This window comes from Triticum dicoccoides, chromosome 7A (genome assembly GCF_002162155.2).
Source record: "Triticum dicoccoides isolate Atlit2015 ecotype Zavitan chromosome 7A, WEW_v2.0, whole genome shotgun sequence".
NCBI classification, from domain to species: domain Eukaryota; kingdom Viridiplantae; phylum Streptophyta; class Magnoliopsida; order Poales; family Poaceae; genus Triticum; species Triticum dicoccoides.
In genome coordinates, this window is record NC_041392.1 from 52,559,290 (window position 1) to 52,581,400 (window position 22,111).

The following is a 22,111-nucleotide window of genomic DNA, read 5'->3' on the forward strand; positions in this document are numbered from 1 at the left end:
AGGACAAAACAGATCTACTCAAACATCATAGGATAACCATAGATCATTGAGAAATAATATATGGAGTTGAGCACCATGTTTAAGTAGAGATTACAGCGAGGAGAAGAGGTGTTACACCGCTGTATAGAGAGGGAGAAAGTTGGTGTTGACGGTAGCAAGATTGTTGATGTAGATCGCCGTCCTAATCGTTGTCCCGGCGGCACTCCGGCGCCACCAGGAGAGAGGGGGAGAGAGCCCCTCTCCTTATTCTTCTTCCTTGGCCTCCCCCCTAGATGGGAGGAGAGTTCCCCCTCTGGTCCATGGCCTCCATGGCCGCGGAGGGGTGGGAGCCCCTCCGAGATTGGATCTCCCTCTCTGTTCTCTTTTGTTTCCCGTTCCCCAGATTTGGCCGAAAACCGTTTCTTATATTCCCAGAGATCTGTAACTCCGATGGCGCTGAGATTTTAACACGATTTTTTTCGGATATAACCTTTCTTGCACCTAAAGTAGAGCCCCAACCGACGTACGAGGTGATCACAACCCACCGTCACGCTCCAGGGGCCTCTGGCACGCCCTGGTGTCTTGTGGGCTGTGTGGGCCACCGTTTGCGGTGATCCCAACTCCCCAAAATCACATATATTCCAAAATAATTCTTCGTAAAATTTTATTGCATTTGGACTTCGTTTGATATGGATACTCTGCGATACAAAAAACATGTAGAAAACAGGAACTGGCACTAGGCACTGGATCAATAGGTTAGTCCAATTAATCATATAAAAAGTTGCGAAAAATATGTGAAAGTTGTATAATATTGACATAAAACAATCAAAAATTATAGATACGATGGAGATGTATCAGCATCCCCAAGCTTAATTCATGCTCGTCCTCGACTAGGTAAATGATATAAAAAGATAATTTTTTATGTGGAATGCTACCTAACATAAACTTGATCATATGTCTAGTCATGGCATGAATATTAAGACATAAGTGATTCAAAACAATAGTCTATAATTTGACATAAAGACATCAATACTCAGGCATCACAACAAACAATCATATCTTTCAAAATATCAACGCTAAAGAAAGCTATCCCTACAAAATCATATAATCTTGTCATGCTCTGTCTTCATAACACAAAGTATTTATCAGATACACAATTACCATTCTCTGCTATGATTTACATCAATCAAGTTATGCCCCATGATTCTTAGAAGATTGAAATTTTATCTTGAGATTATTATGTCTCGAAGTCCTTACAACTTGCCTACATATAATTATATGATCGTTATCTCCAAAGGACATAAGTATTAAATCTCTATACATGGGTTAGGAAAGTGTTCATAAAAGTATTTTTTATCGCTCACTTTGTCACAAGCAACAAGCTAAGCCTGGGGGAGGTGTTACATCTCAAAAGTATATACTTCTCAAAGAGCTTTCACTTAACTATGGACTCAATACTTTCTATGAATAAAAACTAATCGGGACTGACATTGTTTTTAGCAAAGTTTCCGTGGTGTCATATTTTTATTGGGAAAATGTTTGGGAAAATAAAATAAAAATAGGAGGCATAGTTTTGCAATCAATCATGGACAAGGGGCCTTAAATTGGGCCAAGTGGTTGCCTAGGGTGCCTAGGGGCCCACCTTACATGGGGCAACTAGGGCCCATGGGCCCCCCTTGGCTAGCCTCTGGTGCCCCTAGATTTATATTGCCCCAAAACCCTTCTGTGATTTATCTTGATTTCTTTGCAACACAGAGACACCGCCATCATTATTATTCTTCCCGGAGGGCTGCTGGAGGCTAGGGTTTCATCTCCGTAGAGTGGGAATCTTCTCCATCTATTCCGTCAACCCCTTATCCAACATGGAAGCATGGTATGCATAAGAATTGGATGAGATTTATCGTGTATTATACTTCACGCTGATGGGGGACTAATTGTCAGTGAATCGATGTTGTTATGACTTATGACTTTGCTATGCGTAATCCTTTTTGTCCCCGGGCTTCTTCCCTAGCCCGCTGTGCTCGAACTAGAACAAGGCCTGATGCTAGAACGCATGCATGGGACGGCCGATGTTGATGGGATGCATGCACGCATGGGATGCACGCATGGGTCGGTCAGGACGGACACATGGGAAGCACGCATGGACAAACTCGAACAATGTTGCCGGCCAGAAGCACGCATGGACGCACGGCCAGAATGCAAGCATGTGACGCTACTCGCCTCCGGCCGGTTTCGCCCCAGGCTCTTACCAGCCGCAGCCGAGCTCCTCCGCCTGCTCGCTGCTTGAGTGCTGCGCCACCAGGCCGCCTGCTCCGCTGTTGACCGGTTTACGGTTTCCCTAAAAACCGACACGAAAAACTAATAGTTTGGGGTATATAGGGGATAATATACATGGTGGTTTTTTCAACCTGTACTTCAAATTTGAAGATTTGATCACTTCTATGGGATCACACTAGAGAAGCTCTAATTATGACGCCGCAGCAGTATGCATAAATGCTTAATTTCTAAAAAAAATTCATAAACATGAATAATAATTTTTATTTATAATTTTTGAACATCAGTACAGACCCAAGCACTCATATAGACACGCATACACTCACCCTATGAATGCACACACGCACACCTGTATCGCTATGACCATCTCCGAAAGACTGAGCCGGCATATTATCTTAAGATTTACGAAGTCACCGTAGGCGCCTCGTCGTCGACAGGAACGTCTCCTCCCACTAAATGCACATCGATGTTATCTCGAGATTTACGAACTCACCATAGGCGCCTCATCGTCGACGGGAACGTCTCCTCCCACTGAATGCACATCACCGTAAATCCTGAAATAAATCCAGGAATAAATGCGAGCACCAGCATTTGAACTCTGGTGGGCTGGGGATGCCACAGTCCCTTTAGCCATCCAACCAAAGGTGGGTTCTCAATTTTTATTTATAATTTTAAAATAAGTTTAATGATGGATTATTATAAACATTAAAATACTCATTTATATGATTATAAATGTACATACACTCAAAAAAATCATGTTATATGCAACAAATGTTTCTGCATGCAAATAGAAATATTCATAGATTTGGAAAAAAATACATGTTTCAAATATGTCTGAAAGATTTTATATGTTTGTGAGAAATTGTTCATGTGCATTAGAAATATGTGCGCATGTAATTTTGAACAAATATTTCCACATTTCACCGTATATAATAAAATAAAAGGAATATATAAAAGTGGAAATAAACCAAAAGCTAAACCGAAATAATACAGAAATAGAAAAAGGAAAGAAATACATGTTTCTTCTCTGAAAGTAAGAAAATCAAAGTAAAAAACACGCGCGTTACTGGGCTGGTCCATCAAAAGAAATAGGTGTTTCTTTCTATTATAAGAAAACACATAATAATTTAGTATTTCCTGAAAAACGTAATAATTAATATAATCCAATTCCGACACGAGAGCGTGACTCTCCAACATTCTGGTTTCATATTATATGCACACTGTCGCCTGTGCGATTATTTCCATCGCTTCCCCTACGATCCGATCCAGTTTCATTTCGCCATCACGTACGTACGTACGTAGCCGGCGGTGAGAAACTGATCAATCTCTCTCCAGCGCTATTGCCAGCTAGCTAGATGGCGTCGAATGCCATGGACATGGCCGAAGACCTCCCACAAGTAGAAGAAGGTCTCCCGGACGTTCTAGTCGCATACGTCGCCGTGCACGGCCCACTTATCCGCCAAAGCACTCTCGACTACCTACTAGAGCTAGGCACCGCGGTGAACGCGGCCGACATCGCCGCACTCGTCGGCGTCGCGGGCGACGTCGACCCAGTGTTGGCGGCGGCGGTGGACAAGGCGCTGAAGACGGTGGACGCGCTGTCAGACGATGACGGCCTCAACAGCCCGATCTGCTTGGAGGACGACATAGCGGCGTGGAAGTTGACGCCGTGCGGGCACCGGTTCCACGGGCGGTGCGTGGAGAGGTGGCTGCATGCCAAGGGGAGCTGCCCCATGTGCCGGCACCAGGTGGTGACGATTCCTGCCGCTGATGATGAGTCGTACGTATACATATCTCTCTCGACGGAACATGGCCAGGATGTTAGCGACTCCGGCGCCATGGAAATCGATGCTGCTTCTTAGTCGACAATGCTAGACTTATGCAAATTTCCTTGCGTCTGCGCTTTGGGATATGATGTCGATTACGAAGTGTAATCACAGAATTGTTCCATTATGTTATGACATGTTAATTATTTGGCAAAGAAAGTGTTCTATCATGTTCCAAATTGTTGCATTGTATAACTGCTTTCTAGGCTTTCTAGCCATGGAAGTAAAATTGTTCACGTTTCTCCATCTTGTTCCACCTTGTTAATTATTCGCAAAGTAAGTGCTCTATCATGTTGATTACTCTCAAACGGTAGTAGATTTGAGCTGTAGCCTAGGTCGAAGTTATGTACCAGGCTCAAAACTGAGTGATGTTCTGATCGAGGTGAGTTTCAGTGGAAAAAAATGTGGGGAAGTTTCTTTTCTTTTTCTTTTTTTTCTGCGGGGGATGTGGGGAAGTTTCAATGGAAAGCGGGGCTAAGAAGACCTTACGTAGGAACTCATTGCATGCATCAGTTACCTTACCGGACGTATTGTTTTGTTGCAAAAGAGTCTACCTGGGACAAGTATACAAGCTAATATGGAGTAGCATGGTCACACACACTGTTCAAAACATTGCTTGGCAACCCCAAAAAAAAACATTGCTTGGCGAGTTGCTGTTAACTCTCTCCCAACATTGAAGAACAAGGACAAGCGAGGTCTGGAGGTCTCAAGCATTTTGCCCAATCTGTGGTACTGAAACAACGGACTGTTTCCATGCCCTTTGTCATTGCCCACTATCCATTCAGCTATGGGAGTGTATGTCTGAACTCTGGCGCCCGCCGAAACTCAAAGATGTGACCAAAACAGGAGTTGAGTGGTTACTTGAAGAACTACATCCATTGGGAGATGTGGAGCGAGGTATGGTTCTGCTCACCTTCTCAAGGTGTTGGCATAACCGTAATGAGCCAGTTCATGACAAATTACCACCACCGATGGACGCTTCTCGCAGATTTTTATGCAGCTACCTGGACGCACTCATTGTGATACTGATAGCAGAAGATTCCATTTGTGATCTGGCCAAAGGGAAGGTGTCAATATCTTATGGTCTGAAATCAAAAGTTCACATGAAATATCAAATGTGTTACCCCCTGCAAAGTGGTCTCCTCAGCCAGTGGGCTGGGTTAAACTCAACACTGACGGTTCATGGACAAAGGATGGGAAGGCGGCAGCCGGGATGGTGCTCCATGATCATCTAGGTAAAATCATTTATACATATTGTAGGGAGCTCTTCTCTTGTACAGATGCCCTTGAAGTAGAAATAAGTGCATGCATGGAAGGTTTATCCATTGCAATTCAGCGCTCCGGTCTCCCAATTCAAATCGAGATGGATTCCCTGTCGGCAATGAACATATTGAATGTCTTTGATGGCAGAGGTCAAGCATTTAGAGTCTCTGCATACGACTCATATTGCTCACATCAACCATTCTCAAAATTTTGTTGGTGATTGTGTAGCAATGTTTGCAAGAACTGAGCGTGGAACTATAGTCTAGTTAGGATCTGGCCTTCTGAAAGTCATTGATTTATGTAAGGAAGACTGCAAGGTTGATGTTTGAGTAATATAAGTTTTACCCGCAAAAAAAAGTCTACCTAGAACTGATTGCTCTCATCCCTTGATTGGATCGGTGGCTTTCTCGCCTCTTGCAAGATTCTTGGGTACAGTGCGTCGCTGCAACATGGGCCTCCTCCTTGGAGTCAGTGGCAAGGATCCTTCCCTGATATAGAGGTTAGGGTGGTGATGGACAATTTGGCAACATCCTTCAAATAACGACAGCGTACCAACTAGACTCAGTGGATCGCTCCTGTCACCTCTCAGCACGATTGTGGGAGCCGGGGTAGTGATATCCTCCTTGGGATCAATGGCCGATGATGGGTGTGGCAGAGCAAGCGCCCTGTCGCACCCACCATTGACCATCTCCGCATGTGGAGCAGCTGGTGACGGCGCAAGGGAGGATCCTACCTCCTTAGATGGTGGTGGTGGCTGCCATGATGATGGGAGAAGTGCTCCTTGGGCAACGCTAGACCATGAAGTGTTTTCGGGTGGAGGAACCGATCGCAACCATTTTCGATAAGCCGACTATGAGGGAAAACTGCACCAATGGTGGCGGATGTGACGCCCCCGCCTCGACCGTGCACTAATCATACACGCAAACATGCCCGATCAAGACCAGAGACTCACGGGAAGATATCACAACACAATTCTAGACACAAATTTAAACATAAAGCTTTATATTACAAGCCAAGGCCACGAGGACCCGAATACATAAGTCAGCGAAATCAACTATATCTGAGTACGGACATAATTAGACAAGTTTGCCTTAAGAAGGCTGAGCAAAACAACGATGACTAGATCGAAAAGGCGAAGCCTCCTTCCTGGGGCCTCCTATCTACTCCTGATCGTTGTTCTCCACGAAGTAGTAGGTGATACATCTTCAACGTATCTATAACTTATGAAGTATTGCTACCTCTTGAGAACTTGTGTTGGTTTTCCCTTGAAGAGGAAAGGGTGATGCAGCAAAATAGTGTAAGTATTTTCCTCAGTTTTTGAGAACCAAGGTATCAATCCAGTAGGAGGCCACGCACGAGTCCCTCGCACCTACACAAACAAATAAATCCTCGCAACCAACGCGATAAGGGGTTGTCAATCCCTACATGGTCACTTACGAGAGTGAGATCTGATAGATATGATAAGATAGTATTTTTGGTATTTTTATGATAAAGAGAAATAAAAGATGCAAAGTAAAATAAAAGGCAATAAAAATAACTAAGTATTGGAAGATTAATATGATGGAAGATAGACCCGGGGGCCATAGGTTTCACTAGTGGCTTCTCTCGAGAGCATAAGTATTCACGGCGGGTAAACAAATTACTATTGAACAATTGACAGAATTGAGCATAGTTATGAGAATATCTAGGTATGATCAAGTATATAGGCATCACGTCCGAGACAAGTAGACCGACTCCTGCCTGCATGTACTACTATTACTCCACACATCGACCGCTATCCAGCATGCATCTAGAGTATTAAGTTCAAGAGAACAGAGTAACGCTTTAAGAAAGATGACATGATGTAGAGGGATAAACTCATGCAATATGATATAAACCCCATCTTGTTATCCTCGGTGGCAACAATACAATACGTGCCTTGCTGCCCCTACCGTCACTGGGAAAGGACACCGCAAGATTGAATCCAAAGTTAAGAACTTCTCCCATTGCAAGAAAGATCAATCTAGTAGGCCAAACCAAACTGATAATTCGAAGAGACTTGCAAAGATAACCAATTATACATAAAAGAATTCAAAGAAGATTCAAATATTGTTCATAGATAAACTTGATCATAAACCCATAATTCATTGGTCTCAACAAACACACCGCAAAAGAAGATTACATCGAATAGATCTCCATAAGAGAGGGGGAGAACTTTGTATTGAGATCCAAAAAGAGAGAAGAAGCCATCTAGCTAATAACTATGGACCCATAGGTCTGAGGTAAACTACTCACACTTCATCGGAGAGGCTATGGTGTTGATGTAGAAGCCATGCGTGATCGATGCCCCCTCCGGCGGAGCTCCGGAACAGGCCCCAAGATGGGATCTCGTGGATACAGAAAGTTATGGCGGTGGAATTAGGGTTTTGGCTCTGATCTGGTAGTTTGGGGGTTACGTAGGTATATATAGGAGGAAGGAGTACATCGGTGGAGCAACAGGGGGCCCACGAGGGTGGAGGGCGCGCCTGGGGGGTAGGCGCGCCCCCCTACCTCGTGGCCTCCTGGTTGATGTCTTGATGTAGGGTCCAAGTCCTCTGGATCATGTTCATTCCGAAAATCACGTTCCCGAAGGTTTCATTCCGTTTGGACTCCGTTTGATATTCTTTTTCTATGAAACCCTAAAATAGGCAAAATAACAACAATTCTGGGCTGGGTCTCCGGTTAATAGGTTAGTCCCATAAATAATATAAAAGTGTATAATAAAGCCCAGTAATGTCCAAAACAGAATATAATATAGCATGGAACAAACAAAAATTATAGATACGTTGGAGACGTATCAAGCATCTCGAAGCTTAATTCCTGCTCGTCCTCGAGTAGGTAAATGATAAAAACAGAATTTTTGATGTGGAATGCTACTTGGCATAATTTCAATGTAATTCTCTTAATTGTGGTATGAATATTCAGATCCGAAAGATTCAATACAAAAGTTTAATATTGACATAGAAATAATAATACTTCAAGCATACTAACTAAGCAATTATGTCTCTTCAAAATAACATGGCCAAATAAAGTTATCCCTAAAAAATCATATAGTCTGGCTATGCTCCATCTTCACCACACAAAGTATTCAAATCATGCACAACCCCGATGACAAGCCAAGCAATTGTTTTATACTTTTAATGTTCTCAAACTTTTTCAATCTTCATGCAATACATGAGCGTGAGCCATGGACATAGCACTATAGGTGGAATAGAATGAAAGTTGTGGAGAAGACAAAAAAGAGAGAAGATAGTCTCACATCAACTAGGCGTATCAACGGGCTATGGAGATGCCCATCAATAGATATCAACGTGAGTGAGTAGGGATTGCCATGCAACGGATCCACTAGAGCTATAAGTATATGAAAGCTCAACAAAAAGAAACTAAGTGGGTGTGCATCTAACTTTCTTGCTCACGAAGACCTAGGGCATTTTGAGGAAGCCCATCTTTGGAATATACAAGCCAAGTTCTATAATGAAAAATTCTCACTAGTATATGAAAGTGATAACATAGGAGACTCTCTATTATGAAGATCATGGTGCTACTTTGAAGCACAAGTGTGGAAAAAGGATAGTAGTATGGCCCCTTTATATATATATATATATATATATATATATATATATATATATATATGTGTGTGTGTGTGTGTGTGTGTGTATATATATACATATATATATATATAATTTTTTTGGGCCTTCCTTTTTTTATTTGGCCTTTCTCTTTTTTTATTTGGGAAAATGCTCTATGAATGATGATCATCACACTTCTATTTATTTACAATTCAATGATTACAACTCAATACTAGAACAAAGTATGACTCTATATGAATGCCTCCGGTGGTGTACCGGGATAGCAATGATGCATGAGTGACTTATATGAAAGAATTATGAACGGTGGCTTTGCCATAACTAGAATGTCAACTACATGATCATGCAAAGCAATATGACAATGATGGAGCGTGTCATAGTAAACGGAACGGTGTAAAGTTGCATGGCAATATATCTCGGAATGGCTATGGAAATGCCATGATAGGTAGGTATGGTGGCTGTTTTGAGGAAGGTATATGGTGGGTGTATGATACCGGCAAAAGGTGTGCGGTATTAGAGAGGCTAGCAATGGTGGAAGGGTGAGAGTGCGTATAATCCATGGACTCAACATTAGTCATAAAGAACTCACATACTTATTGCAAAAATCTATTAGTTATCGAAGCAAAGTACTACGCGCATGCTCCTAGGGGGATAGATTGGTAGGAAAAGACCATCGCTCGTCCTCGACCGCCACTCATAAGGAAGACAATCAATAAATACATCATGCTCCGACTTCTTAACATAACGGCTCACCATACGTGCATGCTACTGAAGGAAATATGCCCTAGAGGCAATAATAAAGTTATTATTTATTTCCTTATATCATGATAAATGTTTATTATTCATGCTAGAATTGTATTAACCGGAAACATAATACATGTGTGAATACATAGACAAATAGAGTGTCACTAGTATGCCTCTACTTGACTAGCTCGTTAATCAAAGATGGTTATGTTTCCTAACCATGAACAATAAGTTGTTATTTGATTAACGAGGTCACATCATTAGTAGAATGATCTGATTGACATGACCCATTCCATTAGCTTAGCACCTGATCGTTTAGTATGTTGCTATTGCTTTCTTCATGACTTATACATGTTCCTACGACTATGAGATTATGCAACTCCCGTTTACCGGAGGAACACTTTGGGTACTACCAAACGTCACAACGTAAATGGGTGATTATAAAGGAGTACTACAGGTGTCTCCAATGGTCGATGTTGGGTTGGCGTATTTCGAGATTAGGATTTGTCACTCCGATTGTCGGAGAGGTATCTCTGGGCCCTCTCGGTAATGCACATCACATAAGCCTTGCAAGCACTGCAACTAATATGTTAGTTGTGAGATGATGTATTACGGAACGAGTAAAGAGACTTGCCGGTAACGAGATTGAACTAGGTATTGGATACCGACGATCAAATCTCGGGCAAGTAACATACCGATGACAAAGGGAACAACGTATGTTGTTATGCGGTCTGACCAATAAAGATCTTCGTAGAATATGTAGGAGCCAATATGGGCATCCAGGTCCCGCTATTGGTTATTGACCGGAGACATGTCTCGGTCATGTCTATATTGTTCTCGAACCCGTAGGGTCCGCATGCTTAAGGTTACGATGACAGTTATATTATGAGTTTATGCATTTTGATGTACCGAAGGAGTTCGGAGTCCCGGATGAGATCGGGGACATGACGAGGAGTCTCGAAATGGTCGAGACGTAAAGATCGATATATTGGACGACTATATTCGGACATCGGAAAGGTTCCGAGTGATTCGGGTATTTTTCGGAGTACCGGGTAGTTACGGGAGAAGTAATGGGCCTTGATGGGCTTTAGTGGGAAGAGGAAAAAGGCTGCTGCGCCCCCCCTCCCCTTTGGTCCGAATTGGACTAGGGAAAAGGGGGCCGGCCACCTCTCCTTCTCCTCCTATTCCTTCTCCCTTCCTCCCCTCTTGGTGGACTCCTACTAGGACTTGGAGTCCTAGTAGGACTCCCTATCCTGGCCGCACCTTTGCCTTGGCCGGCCTCCTCCTCCTCCATCCTTTATATACAGGGGCAGGGGGCACCCCATAGACACACAAGTTGACACAAGTTGATCCACGTGATCGATTCCTTAGCCGTGTGCGGTGCCCCCTGCCACCATATTCCTCGATAATACTGTAGCGGAGTTTAGGCGAAGCCCTGCTGCTGTAGTTCATCAAGATCGTCACCACGCCGTCGTGTTGACGAAACTCTTCCCCGACACTTTGCTGGATCGGAGTCCGGGGATCGTCATCGAGCTGAACGTGTGCTCGAACTCGGAGGTGCCGTAGTTTCGGTGCTTGATCGGTTGGATCGTGAAGACGTACGACTACTTCCTCTACGTCGTGTCATCGCTTCCGCAGTCGGTCTGCGTTGGGTACGTAGACAACACTCTCCTCTCGTTGCTATGCATCACATGATCCTGTGTGCGCGTAGGAAATTTTTTGAAATTACTACGAAACCCAACAGTGGCATCCGAGCCTGGTTATTGATGTTGATGTTATATGCACGAGTAGAACACAAGTAAGTTGTGGACGATACAAGTCATACTGCCTACCAGCATGTCATATTTTGGTTCGGCGGTATTGTTGGACGAGACGACCCAGACCAACCTTACGCGTACGCTTACGCGAGACCGGTTCCCTCGATGTGCTTTGCACAGAGATGGCTTGCGGGCGACTGTCTCTCCAACTTTAGTTGAACCAAGTATGGCTACGCCCGGTCCTTGCGAAGGTTAAAACGGAGTCTATTTGACAAACTATCGTTGTGGTTTTGATGCGTAGGTGAGATTGGTTCTTACTTAAGCCCGTAGCAGCCACGTAAAAAATTGCAACAACAAAGTAGAGGACGTCTAACTTGTTTTTGCAGGGCATGTTGTGATGTGATATGGTCAAGGCATGATGCTGAATTTTATTGTATGAGATGATCATGTTTTGTAACCAAGTTATCGGCAACTGGCAGGAGCCATATGGTTGTCGCTTTATTGTATGCAATGCAATCGCGATGTAATGCTTAACTTTATTACTAAACGGTAGTGATAGTCGTGAAAGCATAAGATTGGCGAGACGACAACGATGCTACGATGGAGATCAAGGTGTCGCGCCGGTGACGATGGTGATCATGACGGTGCTTCGGAGATGGAGATCACAAGCACGAGATGATGATGGCCATATCATATCACTTATATTGATTGCATGCGATGTTTATCTTTTTATGCATCTTATCTTGCTTTGATTGACGGTAGCATTATAAGATGATCTCTCATTAAATTATCAAGAAGTGTTCTCCCTGAGTATGCACCGTTGCCAAAGTTCGTCGTGCCCAGACACCACGTGATGATCGGGTGTGATAAGCTCTACGTCCATCTACAACGGGTGCAAGCCAGTTTTTGCACACGCAGAATACTCAGGTTAAACTTGACGAGCCTAGCATATGCAGATATGGCCTCGGAACACGGAGACCGAAAGGTCGAGCGTGAATCATATAGTAGATATGATCAACATAACGATGTTCACCATTGAAAACTACTCCATCTCACGTGATGATCGGTTATGGTTTAGTTGATTTGGATCACGTAATCACTTAGAGGATTAGAGGGATGTCTATCTAAGTGGGAGTTCTTAAGTAATATGATTAAATTGAACTTAAATTTATCATGAACTTAGTCCTGGTAGTATTTTGCAAATCATGTTGTAGATCAATAGCTCGCGTTGTTGCTTCCCTGTGTTTATTTTGATATGTTCCTAGAGAAAATTGTGTTGAAAAATGTTAGTAGCAATGTTGCGGATTTGATCCGTGATCTGAGGTTAAATCCTCATTGCTGCACAGAAGAATTATGTCCTTAATGCACCGCTAGGTGACAGACCTATTGCAGGAGCAGATGCAGAAGTTATGAACGTCTGGCTAGCTCAATATGATGACTACTTGATAGTTTAGTGCACCATGCTTAACGGCTTAGAATCGGGACTTCAAAGACGTTTTGAACGTCATGGACCATATGAGATGTTCCAGGAATTGAAGTTAATATTTCAAGAAAATACCCCAGTTGAGAGATATGAAGTCTCCAACAAGTTCTATAGCTAAAAGATGGAGGAGAATCGCTCAACTAGTGAGCATGTGCTCAGATTGTCTGGGTACTTCAATCGCTTGAATCAAGTGGGAGTTAATCTTACAGATAAGATAGTGATTGACAGAATTCTCTAGTCACCATCACCAAGTTAGTAGAACTTCGTGATGAACTATAGTATGCAAGGGATGATGAAAATGATTCCCGAGCTCTTCGTGATGTTGAAATCAACGAAGGTAGAAATCAAGAAAGAGCATCAAGTGTTGATGGTTGACAAGATCACTAGTTTCAAGAAAAGGGCAAAGGGAAAGAAAGGGGAACTTCAAGTAGATTGACAAGCAAGTTGTCACTCCCACGAAGAAGCCCAAAGCTGAACCAAAGCCTGAAACTGAGTGCTTACACTGCAAAGGAAATGGTCACTGGAAGCGGAGCTACCCTAAATATTTGGTGGATAAGAAGGATGGCAAAGTGAAAAAGGGTATATTTGATATACAGGTGTTTGATGTGTGCTTTACTAGTGTTTATAGCAACCCCTCGGTATTTGGTACTGGTTCAGTTGCTAAGAGTAGTAACTCGAAACGGGAGTTGCAGAATAAACAGAAACTAGTTAAGGGTGAAGTGACGATGTATGTTGGAAGTGGTTCCAAGATTGATATGATCATCGTCGCACACTCCCTATACTTTCGGGATTAGTGTTGAACCTGAATAAGTGTTATTTGGTGTTTGAGTTGAGCATGAATATGATTTGATCATGTTCATTGTAATACGATTATTCATTTAAGTAAGAGAATAAACTGTTGTTCTATTTACATGAATAAAACCTTATATGGTTACACACCCAATGAAAATGGTTCATTGGATCTCGATCGTAGTGATACACATATTCATAATATTGATGCCAAAAGATGCAAAGTTAATAATGATAGTGCAACTTATTTGTGGCACTGCCGTTTGGGTCATATCGGTGTAAAGCGCATGAAGAAACTCCATAAAGATGGAATTTCGGAATCACTTGGTTATGAATCATTTGATGCTTGCGAACCGTGCCTCTTAGGCAAGATGACTAAGACTCTGTTCTTCGGAACAATGGAGCGAGCAATAGATTTGTTGAAAATCATACATACTGATGTATGTAGTCCGATGAATATTGAGGCTCTCGACAGGTATCATTATTTTCTGATCTTCACAGATGATTTGAGCAGATATGAGTATATCTACTTGATGAAACATAAGTCTAAAACATTTGAAAAGTTCAAAGAATTTCAGAGTGAAGTGAAAAATCATCGTAACAAGAAAATAAAGTTTCTACGATCTGATCGTAGAGAAGAGTATTTGAGTTACGAGTTTGGCCTTCAGTTAAAAACAATGTGAAATAGTTTCACTACTTATGCCACCTAGAACACCACAATATAATGGTGTGTCCGAACGTCATAACCGTACTTTATTAGATATGGTGCGGTCTATGATGTGTCTTACCGATCTACCACTATCGTTTTGGGGTTATGCATTAGAGACAGCTGCATTCACGTTAAATAGGGCACCATCAAAATCCGTTGAGACGACGCCTTATGAACTGTGGTTTAGCAAGAAACCAAAGTTGTCGTTTCTTAAATTTGGGGTTGAGATGCTTATATGAAAAAGTTTCATCCTGATAAGCTCAAACTCAAATCGGAGAAGTGCGTCTTCATAGGATATCCAAAGGAAACTATTGGATACACCTTCTATCACAGATCCGAAAGGCAAGACTTTTGTTGCTAAATTCGGAAACTTTCTGGAGAAGGAGTTTCTCTCGAAAGAAGTGAGTGGGAGGAAAGTAGAACTTGACGAGGTAACTGTACCTGCTCCCTTACTGGAAAGTAGTTCATCACAGAAAACTGTTTCAGTGACATCTACACCAGTCAGTGAGGAAGCCAATGATAATGATCATGAAACTTCAGATCAAGATACTACTGAACTTCGTAGATCAACCAGAGTAAGATCCGCACCAGAGTGGTACGGTAATCCTGTTCTGGAGGTCATGCTACTAGATCATGATGAACCTACGAACTATGAAGAAGCGATGGTGAGCCCAGATTCCGCAAAGTGGCTAGAAGCCATGAAATCTGAGATGGGATCCATGTATGAGAACAAAGTATGGACTTTGGTTGACTTGCCCGATGATCGGCAAGCAATTGAGAATAAATGGATTTTTAAGAAGAAGACTGACGCTGATGGTAATGTTACTGTCTACAAAGCTCGACTTGTCGCAAAAGGTTTTCGGCAAGTTCAAGGAATTGACTACGATGAGACCTTCTCACCCGTAGCGATGCTTAAGTCCGTCCGAATCATGTTAGCAATTGCCGCATTTTATGAAATCTGGCAAATGGATAAACAAAACTACATTCCTTAATGGATTTATTAAAGAAGAGTTGTATATGATGCAACCAGAAGGTTTTGTCAATCCAAAGGGAGCTAACAAAGTGTGCAAGCTCCAGCGATCCATTTATGGACTGGTGTAAGCCTCTCAGAGTTGGAATAAACGTTTTGATAGTGTGATCAAAGCATTTGGTTTTATACAGACTTTTGGAGAAGCCTGTATTTACAAGAAAGTGAGTGGGAGCTCTGTAGCATTTCTGATATTATATGTGGATGACATATTATTGATTGGAAATGATATAGAATTTCTGGATAGCATAAAGGGATACTTGAATAAAAGTTTTTCAAGAAAAGACCTCAGTAAAAGCTACTTATATATTGAGAATCAAGATCTATTGAGATAGATCAAGACACTTGATAAGATTTTCAATGACTACATACCTTGGCAAGATTTTGAAATAGTTCAAAATGGAACAGTTAAAGAAAGAATTCTTGCCTGTGTTGCAAAGGTATGAAATTGAGTAAGACTCAAATCCCGATCACAGCAGAAAATAGAAAGAGAATGAAAAGTCATTCCCTATGCCTCAGTCATAGGTTCTATAAAGTATGCTATGCTATGTACCAGACATATTGTATACCTTGCTCTGTATTGGCAAGGGAGTACAATAGTGATCTAGGAGTAGATCACTGGACATTGGTCAAGAATATCCTTAGTAAGGACTAAGGAGATGTTTCTCGATTATGGAGGTGATAAAAGAGTTTGTTGTAAAAGTTACATCAATGCAAACTTTTACACTGATCCAGATGACTCTAAGTCTCAATCTGGATACATATTGAAAGTGGGAGCAATTAGCTAGAGTAGCTCCGCACAGAGCATTGTAGACATAGGATATTTGCAAAATACATACGGCTCTGAATATGACAGACCCGTTGACTAAGCTTCTCTCACGAGAAAAACATGATCACACCTTAGTACTCTTTGGGTGTTAATCACATAGCGATGTAAACTAGATTACTGAATCTAGTAAACCCTTTGGGTGTTGGTTACATAGCGATGTGAACTATGGGTGTTAATCACATGGTGATATGAACTATTGCTGTTAAATCACATGGCGATGTGAACTAGATTATTGACTCTAGTGCAAGTGGGAGACTGAAGGAAATATGCCCTAGAGGCAATAATAAAGTTATTATTTATTTCCTTATATCATGATAAATGTTTATTATTCATGCTAGAATTGTATTAACCGGAAACATAATACATGTGTGAATACATAGACAAACAGAGTGTCACTAGTATGCCTCTACTTGACTAGCTCGTTAATCAAAGATGGTTATGTTTCCTAACCATGAACAATAAGTTGTTATTTGATTAACGAGGTCACATCATTAGTAGAATGATCTGATTGACATGACCCATTCCATTAGCTTAGCACCTGATCATTTAGTATGTTGCTATTGCTTTCTTCATGACTTATACATGTTCCTACGACTATGAGATTATGCAACTCCCGTTTACCGGAGGAACACTTTGGGTACTACCAAACGTCACAACGTAAATGGGTGATTATAAAGGAGTACTACAGGTGTCTCCAATGGTCGATGTTGGGTTGGCGTATTTCGAGATTAGGATTTGTCACTCCGATTGTCGGAGAGGTATCTCTGGGCCCGCTCGGTAATGCACATCACATAAGCCTTGCAAGCACTGCAACTAATATGTTAGTTGTGAGATGATGTATTACGGAACGAGTAAAGAGACTTGCCGGTAACGAGATTGAACTAGGTATTGGATACCGACGATCAAATCTCGGGCAAGTAACATACCGATGACAAAGGGAACAACGTATGTTGTTATGCGGTCTGACCGATAAAGATCTTCGTAGAATATGTAGGAGCCAATATGGGCATCCAGGTCCCGCTATTGGTTATTGACCGGAGACATGTCTCGGTCATGTCTACATTGTTCTCGAACCCGTAGGGTCCGCACGCTTAAGGTTACGATGACAGTTATATTATGAGTTTATGCATTTTGATGTACCGAAGGAGTTCGGAGTCCCGGATGAGATCGGGGACATGACGAGGAGTCTCGAAATGGTCGAGACGTAAAGATCGATATATTGGACGACTATATTCGGACATCGGAAAGGTTCCGAGTGATTCGGGTATTTTTCGGAGTACCGGGTAGTTACGGGAGAAGTAATGGGCCTTGATGGGCTTTAGTGGGAAGAGGAAAAAGGCTGCTGCGCCCCCCCTCCCCTTTGGTCCGAATTGGACTAGGGAAAAGGGGGCCGGCCACCTCTCCTTCTCCTCCTATTCCTTCTCCCTTCCTCCCCTCTTGGTGGACTCCTACTAGGACTTGGAGTCCTAGTAGGACTCCCTATCCTGGCCGCACCTTTGCCTTGGCCGGCCTCCTCCTCCTCCATCCTTTATATACGGAGGCAGGGGCACCTCTAAACACACAAGTTGACACAAGTTGATCCACGTGATCGATTTCTTAGCCGTGTGCGGTGCCCCCTGCCACCATATTCCTCGATAATACTGTAGCGGAGTTTAGGCGAAGCCCTGCTGCTGTAGTTCATCAAGATCGTCACCACGCCGTCGTGCTGACGAAACTCTTCCCCGACACTTTGCTGGATCGGAGTCCGGGGATCGTCATCGGGCTGAACGTGTGCTCGAACTCGGAGGTGCCGTAGTTTCGGTGCTTGATCGGTTGGATCGTGAAGACGTACGACTACTTCCTCTACGTCATGTCATCGCTTCCGCAGTCGGTCTGCGTTGGGTACGTAGACAACACTCTCCCCTCGTTGCTATGCATCACATGATCCTGTGTGCGCGTAGGAAAATTTTTGAAATTACTACGAAACCCAACAGCTACGGGAATCACAAACTTCAACACAAGCATTTCTCAAATTCACAACTACTCAACTAGCACGACTCTAATATCACCATCTCCATATCTCAAAACAATTATCAAGTTTCAAAACTTCTCATAGTATTTAACACACTCATAAGAAAATTTTATTAGTCTTGAATACCTAGCATATTAGAATTATTTAATTAAATTACCATGCTATTTAAGACTCTCAAAATAATCTAAGTGAAGCATGAGAGAATAATGGTTTGTATAAAACAAATCTACCACCATGCTCTAAAATATATAAATGAAGTACTAGAGTAAAAATTATATAACTCAAAAGATATAAGTGAAGCACATAGAGTATTCTAATAATTTCTGAATCATGTGTGTCTCTCTCGAAAAGGTGTGTACAGAAAGGATTATTGTGGTAAACTAACAAATAAAGACTCAAATAATGCAAGACGCTCCAACCAAAACACATATCATGTGGCGAATAAAAATATAGCTCAAACTAAAGGTACCGATAGAAGTAGACGAAAGAGGGGATGCCTTCCGGGGCATCCCCAAGCTTTGGCTTTTAGGTGTCCTTAGAATATCTTCGGGGTGCCATGGGCATCCCCAATAATAGGCTCTTGCCACTCCTTGTTCCATAATCCATAATCTTTACCCAAAACTTGAAAAGTTCACAACACAAAACTTAAAGTAGAAAATCTCGTGAGCTCCGTTAGCGAAAGAAAACAAAACACCACTTCAAGATACTGTAATGAACTCATTATTTATTTATATTGGTGTTAAACCTACTGTATTCCAACTTCTCTATGGTTTATAAACTATTTTACTAGCCATAGATTCATTAAAATAAGCAAACAACACACGAAAAACAAAATCTGTCAAAAACAGAACAGTATGTAGTAATCTGTAGCTAACACAAGATCTGGAACCCCAAAAATTCTAAAATAAATTTCTGGACATGAGGAATTTATCTATTAATCATCATCAAAAATAATTAACTAAATAGCACTTTCCAAATAAAAATGGCAGCAGTTCTCGTGAGCGCTAAAGTTTCTGTTTTTTACAGCAAGATTAAAAAGACTTTCCCGAAGTCTTCCCAACGGTTCTACTTGGCACGAACACTAATTAAACACACAAAAAACAACCAAAACAGAGGCTAGATAAATTATTTATTACTAAACAGGAGCCAAAAGCAGAAATAAAAATAAAATTGGGTTGCCTCTCAACAAGCGCTATCGTTTAACGCCCCTAGCTAGGCATAAAAGCAATGATAGATCTAGGTATTGCCATCTTTGGAAGGCAATCCATAAGTGGCTCTCATAATATATTCATAAGTTAATTTAATTTTCTTTCTAGGGAAGTGTTCCATGCCTTTCCTTAACGGAAATTGGAATCTAATATTCCCTTCCTTCATATCAATAATTGCACCAATCGTTCTAAGGAAAGGTCTACCAAGAATAATAGGACATGAAGGATTGCAATTGATATCAAGAACAATAAAATCTACGGGCACATAGTTCCTATTTGCAACAATAAGAACATCATTAATTCTTCCCATAGGTTTCTTAATGGTGGAATCCGCAAGATGCAAGTTTAAAGAGCAATCATCAAAATCACGGAAACCTAACAAATCACACAAAGTCATTGGAATTATGGAAACACTAGCACCCAAATCACACAAAGCATAGCATTAATGATCTTTAATTTTAGTTTTAATAGTAGGTTCCCACTCATCATAAAGTTTTTTAGGGATAGAAACTTCCAACTCAAGTTTTTCTTCATAAGATTGCATCAAAGCATCAACGATATGTTTAGTAAAAGCTTTATTTTTACTATAAGCATGAGGAGAATTTAGCACAGATTGCAACAAGGAAATACAATCTATCAAAGAGCAATTATCATAATTAAATTCCTTGAAATCCAAAATGGTGGGTTCATTAATATTTAAAGTTTTGACTTCTTCAATCCCACTTTTATCAATTTTAGCATCAAGATCTAAAGACTCTGAATTTTTGGAACGCCGTCTAGGTAAAGGTGGATCATATTCGGTCCCATCATTATAAAGATTCATATTGCAAAACAAAGATTTAATAGGGGACACATCAATAACTTTTAGATCTTCATCTTTATTATCATGGAAACTAGAAGAACACGCTTTTATAAAGCAATCTTTCTTAGCACGCATCCCAGCGGTTCTTTCTTTAAACTCATCAAGGGAAATTCTCATGGCTTTGAGAGACTCATTGATATCATGCTTAGGTGGAATAGATCTAAGTTTCAAAGAATCAACATCAAGAGAAATTCTATCAACGTTCCTAGCCAACTCATCAATCTTAAGCAATTTTTCTTCAATCAAAGCATTGAAATTCTTTTGCGAAGCAATAAATTCTTTAATAGTAGTTTCAAAATCAGATGGCATATTATTATAATTTCCATAAGAGTTGTTGTAGGAATTACCATAATTATTAAAGGAATTACTAGGATACGGCCTAGGATTAAAGTTTCCTCTATACGCGTTGTTACCAAAATTATTCCTACCAACAAAATTCACATCCATGGATTGATATCCTTAGGATCAGAAGAAACACTTTTATTAGCAAATAATTTCATAAGTTCATCCATCTTTCCACTCAAAACATTAATTTCTTCTATCGCATGCACTTTTTTATTAGTACATCTTTCAGTGTGCCATTGAGAATAATTAAACATAATATAAAAGTGTATAATAAAGCCAATAATGTCCAAAGCAGAATAGAATATAGCATGGAACAATCAAAAATTATAGATACATTGGAGACGTATCAAGTATTCATGTTGTTATTGAAGGAAATATGCCCTAGAGGCAATAATAAAGTTGTTATTTATATTTCCTCATATCATGATAAATGTTTATTATTCATGCTAGAATTGTATTAACTGGAAACTTAGTACATGTGTGGATACATAGACAAATAGAGTGTCCCTATTATGCCTCTACTTGACTAGCTCGTTAATCAAAGATTGTTAAGTTTCCTAGCCATAGACATGTGTTTTCATTTGATGAACGGGATCACATCATTTGAGAATGATGTGATGGACAAGACCCATCTATTAGCTTAGCATAATGATCGTTTAGTTTGTCTGCTATTGCTTTCTTCATGACTTGTGCATGTTCCTCAGACTATGAGATTATGCAACTACCAAATACCGGGGGAACACCTTGTGTGCTATCAAACGTCACAACGTAACTGGGTTATTATAGAGATGCTCTACGGGTGTCTCCGATGGTGTTTGTTGAGTTGGCATAAATCGAGATTAAGATTTGTCACTCCGTGTATCGGAGAGGTATCTCTGGGCCCTCTCGGTAATGCACATCACTATAAGCCTTGCAAGCAATGTGTCTAATGAGTTAGCCATGGGATGATGCATTACGGAACGAGTAAAGAGACTTGCCGGTGACAAGATTGAACTAGGTATGTGATACCGACGATCGAATCTCGGGAAAGTAACATACCGATGACAAAGGGAACAACGTATATTGTTATGCGGTTTGACCGATAAAGATCTTCGTAGAATATGTACGAGCCAATATGAGCATCCAGGATCCGCTATTGGTTACTGACCGAAGATGTGTCTCAGTCATGTCTACATAGTTCTCGAACCCGTAGGCTCTGCACGCTTAACGTTCGATGACGATTTGTATTGTGAGTTTCGTGTTTTGATGAACCGAAGTTTGTTCGGAGTCCCGGATAAGATCACAGACATGAAGAGGAGTCTCGAAATGGTCAAGACATAAGTATTCATGTATTGGAAGGCTACGTTTGGACACCGTAATGGTTAGGGTCATTTCGGAGTACCGGGGTTACCGGAACCCCC

General features: G+C 41.3%; 1 protein-coding gene across 1 annotated transcript; it reads left to right on the plus strand.

The window, feature by feature from the left end:
• Nucleotides 1–3,619: 3,619 nt before the first annotated feature.
• On the plus strand, nt 3,620–4,163 carry LOC119329156 (E3 ubiquitin-protein ligase EL5-like). Its single transcript, XM_037602161.1, has one exon. It carries the CDS (start codon nt 3,624–3,626, stop codon nt 4,113–4,115), a length of 492 nt encoding a protein of 163 aa, XP_037458058.1. The 5' UTR covers nt 3,620–3,623; the 3' UTR covers nt 4,116–4,163.
• The last annotated feature ends 17,948 nt before the right edge of the window (nt 4,164–22,111 follow it).